At 60.1% G+C, this 2,743-nt stretch overlaps 1 protein-coding gene across 1 annotated transcript in view; it reads right to left on the bottom strand.

The window, feature by feature from the left end:
- Meak7 (MTOR associated protein, eak-7 homolog) overlaps positions 1-2,221 on the bottom strand; it is a 17,919-nt gene extending 15,698 nt beyond the window's left edge. The window contains exon 1 of the mRNA XM_033757929.1: positions 2,135-2,221. Within this exon, the coding sequence (XP_033613820.1) occupies positions 2,135-2,214 (80 nt within the window). The 5' untranslated portion in view covers positions 2,215-2,221. The remainder of the gene's footprint in view (positions 1-2,134) is intronic.
- Positions 2,222-2,743: the final 522 nt, after the last annotated feature.

Below are 2,743 nucleotides of genomic sequence, written 5' to 3' on the forward strand. Positions count from 1 at the left end.
AGCAGAGAAGGAACGGGGGGGGGGGGGCCTGAAGCGATACCAACCAATGGTGATACAGCTCAAGGGCGTGGGTGGGCTGAAGGGGGGACCTAGGACCTCGGACTCTAAAGCACAGGGCGGTCTGAATCTGAGCCAGAGCAAAGGAACCCAGGGCAAAGGGTGGAGAGGGGCTGGGCTTGGGAGAGGTGGCAATGCCGGGCAGAGGGTGCCGACGGGACAGAGGGGGACAACTGTCTAGGCGGGGACCCTGCTCTGCTGGCCTCACAGATGAGAGCAGGCACTGACATCCCCAGACCGCTGGGCCTCGGGAGGACCCAGGGCCGGGAGCCAGTCCTGTCCTCTGCCCTCCTCAGCCACGGCCCTCCCAGACCTGGAAGCTTCCCCTCGGGCATTTACCCAGCTGGTCTCGACCCCCGTGCTCTCCATTTCCCTCCCAAAGACCTGGTGGACCAGGGCAGACCTCAGTATGATCCTCCTTGCATGGCCTCCTGGCCTCCTCCAGTCCACCCCCCTCCTGCAGCCAGGGGAGCCCTGAACAAAAACAGTGAGATCACCTCAGTGGGCACAGTTGAAACCATCTGCCCTCTCACCAAGCATCGGTGACAGATGAGGAAGTCTCTGAAGGGTGTCCGCGTTCCTACTGAGAACTTAGCTCTCCAAAATTGATTGGTAGCAGAAACCTGGCCTTTCAAGAGCCATGCATGGGGGCACAAACCTGTAATCCCAGTACTCGGGAGGCTGAGGCAGGAGGATCGCTGCGAGTTTGAGACCAGCCTGACTACATAGTGAGTTCCAGGGCAGTCTGAACTACGTAGTGAGACCCTGTCTCAAAAAAACAAAAAAGGAAAAAGAAAAGCAACCTGGCCGTTTCAAATTCTATGGGTAAGAATGGCAGCTCCTGCCCTGGAGGACTGAAGCCCTGTCCTCAGTCCAACACAGGGCAGCCGGGTTCCTGCCCAGCCACAGAGCTCCGTGCAAGCCGTTCCTGGACGCAGCCCTCGGGCCCCCTTGGCTTGGGTTCCCCTGGGAAACAGGAGCAGGTCCTCTCTGCAGTCCAGACCTGCTGCCACCCCTCCATGTTGTGTCATGTCTGAACAGCACCTCAGCTGAACCGGACACGAGCTCTGCCCTTCTCCGGGATCCTCACAGAACTCACCGTGGCTGTGTAAGGTGCCCGTTAGCAAACTGGACTTGGACCACAGCAGGGATCACTGATGGGGCCAACAGGGCTAGGACAGCGCTCCTGTCACCGGGCTGACCCTGAGGTCCCCGTTCTCAGTCAAACCCACTGCCAGCTGGAGAAGCCAATTAAGGCAGGGGTGGCTAGGGGAGTGTGGCTATGGATAAAAGTTGGGGAAAAGAGAAAGGAAAAGTAAGGACAGGGAGAGGGTGAGGTCCAGACTCTGTAAGCAGGAAACCAGGTGGGGCAGAAGGTGGGGGTAGACATCCGAGGAATTTCTCGGTGTGAAAAGAAGCCAGAGGCCAGCTGCATGTCTTGCTTTCTTGCATGGAGGGCTTGCTGCCTTTCCAAGCCCTTTCAGAACGGAATCCAGAGCAAATTTCTCAGCAGCCTTTTAACCCTCTATTATATCTGTTCCAGGGAAGTTAGGAGATTCCTGCAGCCTCCTAACCCCATGGCCTGGCTCCTTCCGTGACAGTGCACCTGCCACGCCCAGGTGGCCTAGGGGAACCCAGCAGTCATTTCTGTGGGGCAGGAGGGCAGAGCCTGGGCACGGTGCCAGGGCCCTGCCTTTCCAAGGAGGAGCAAGGACTTCCTGGAACACAGGTCTTGGAATCAGGCTCCTCCAAGACCCTGAGTCACACAAAAGGCAGGTCTGCCCAGCCAGCCGAGACCAGGGAGAGGGACTCAGCGGGAGAGCTCTGCCAGAGGCCTGACAGCACAGGCCATCGGAGCGGGCCAGAAAGCGGCAGGGAAGAGGATCTCTGCCCTGTTCCTGTCCACGGCCACCATGCGTCTCCCTCCGGCCTTGCTTGGGATGCAGCTGCCCTACCCAGCCCCACAGCTCCTCCAGCTCAGCAACGAGAGCCAATGCAAACATCACACCATCGCCCGGCCTCTGAACTCCCCAAAGGCTCCTTGCCAGGCCCAAGACCATGCCGGTTTCTAACTCACCTGCCCCCCGATTCCTGGTCCTGGCAGGAGCTGCTGTCCTCCTCCCTCAGGGACCCCACCCCTGGCCTGTGCCCAACCATGCCTGGCTTAAACCCTCTCACTGTCCTGCTGTGTCCTGTGTCCTGCTGTCTGCGTCACCTTGGCCTCCCGTGTCCCCTTCCCCCACAAGGGTAGGCTGGTGGTAAACACACCTGCCCTCTTGGTGCTGTGTCCACAGCACAGAGCCGCGTGCCTGGGGCTGGGGCGGGTGCCAAAAATACCTGTTGCAAGAAGGAAAGAGCAGGGTGACCACAGGAAACCAAAGGACCCCAGCACCCAAGAGGCAAGCCAGGCAGCAGAGGTGGGTCTGGGAGAGGAGACAGTGACCAGACGAGAGGGCAGTGCCAGGCACCTGCCACCCTGAGTCCACACGTGGCACCCAGAGCCCCCAGACTCACCCTCCAGAGCCCAAGAGGGAATGACAGGGTGCCGGGGGTTGGCTGCACTCGCAGTGGCTTTGGCTCCAGCTTGCCCAATGCTCGGTGGCACCCCACCCACGGCAGAGAAACCTGCCCTTCCTGCCTGCACACTAATCTGGGGCACAGGGCAGCAGTGGCTTCGCTCACCTAG

Source organism: Fukomys damarensis, unplaced genomic scaffold, assembly GCF_012274545.1.
Source record: "Fukomys damarensis isolate Sample0158 unplaced genomic scaffold, DMR_v1.0_HiC HiC_scaffold_32, whole genome shotgun sequence".
Lineage (NCBI taxonomy): Eukaryota > Metazoa > Chordata > Mammalia > Rodentia > Bathyergidae > Fukomys > Fukomys damarensis.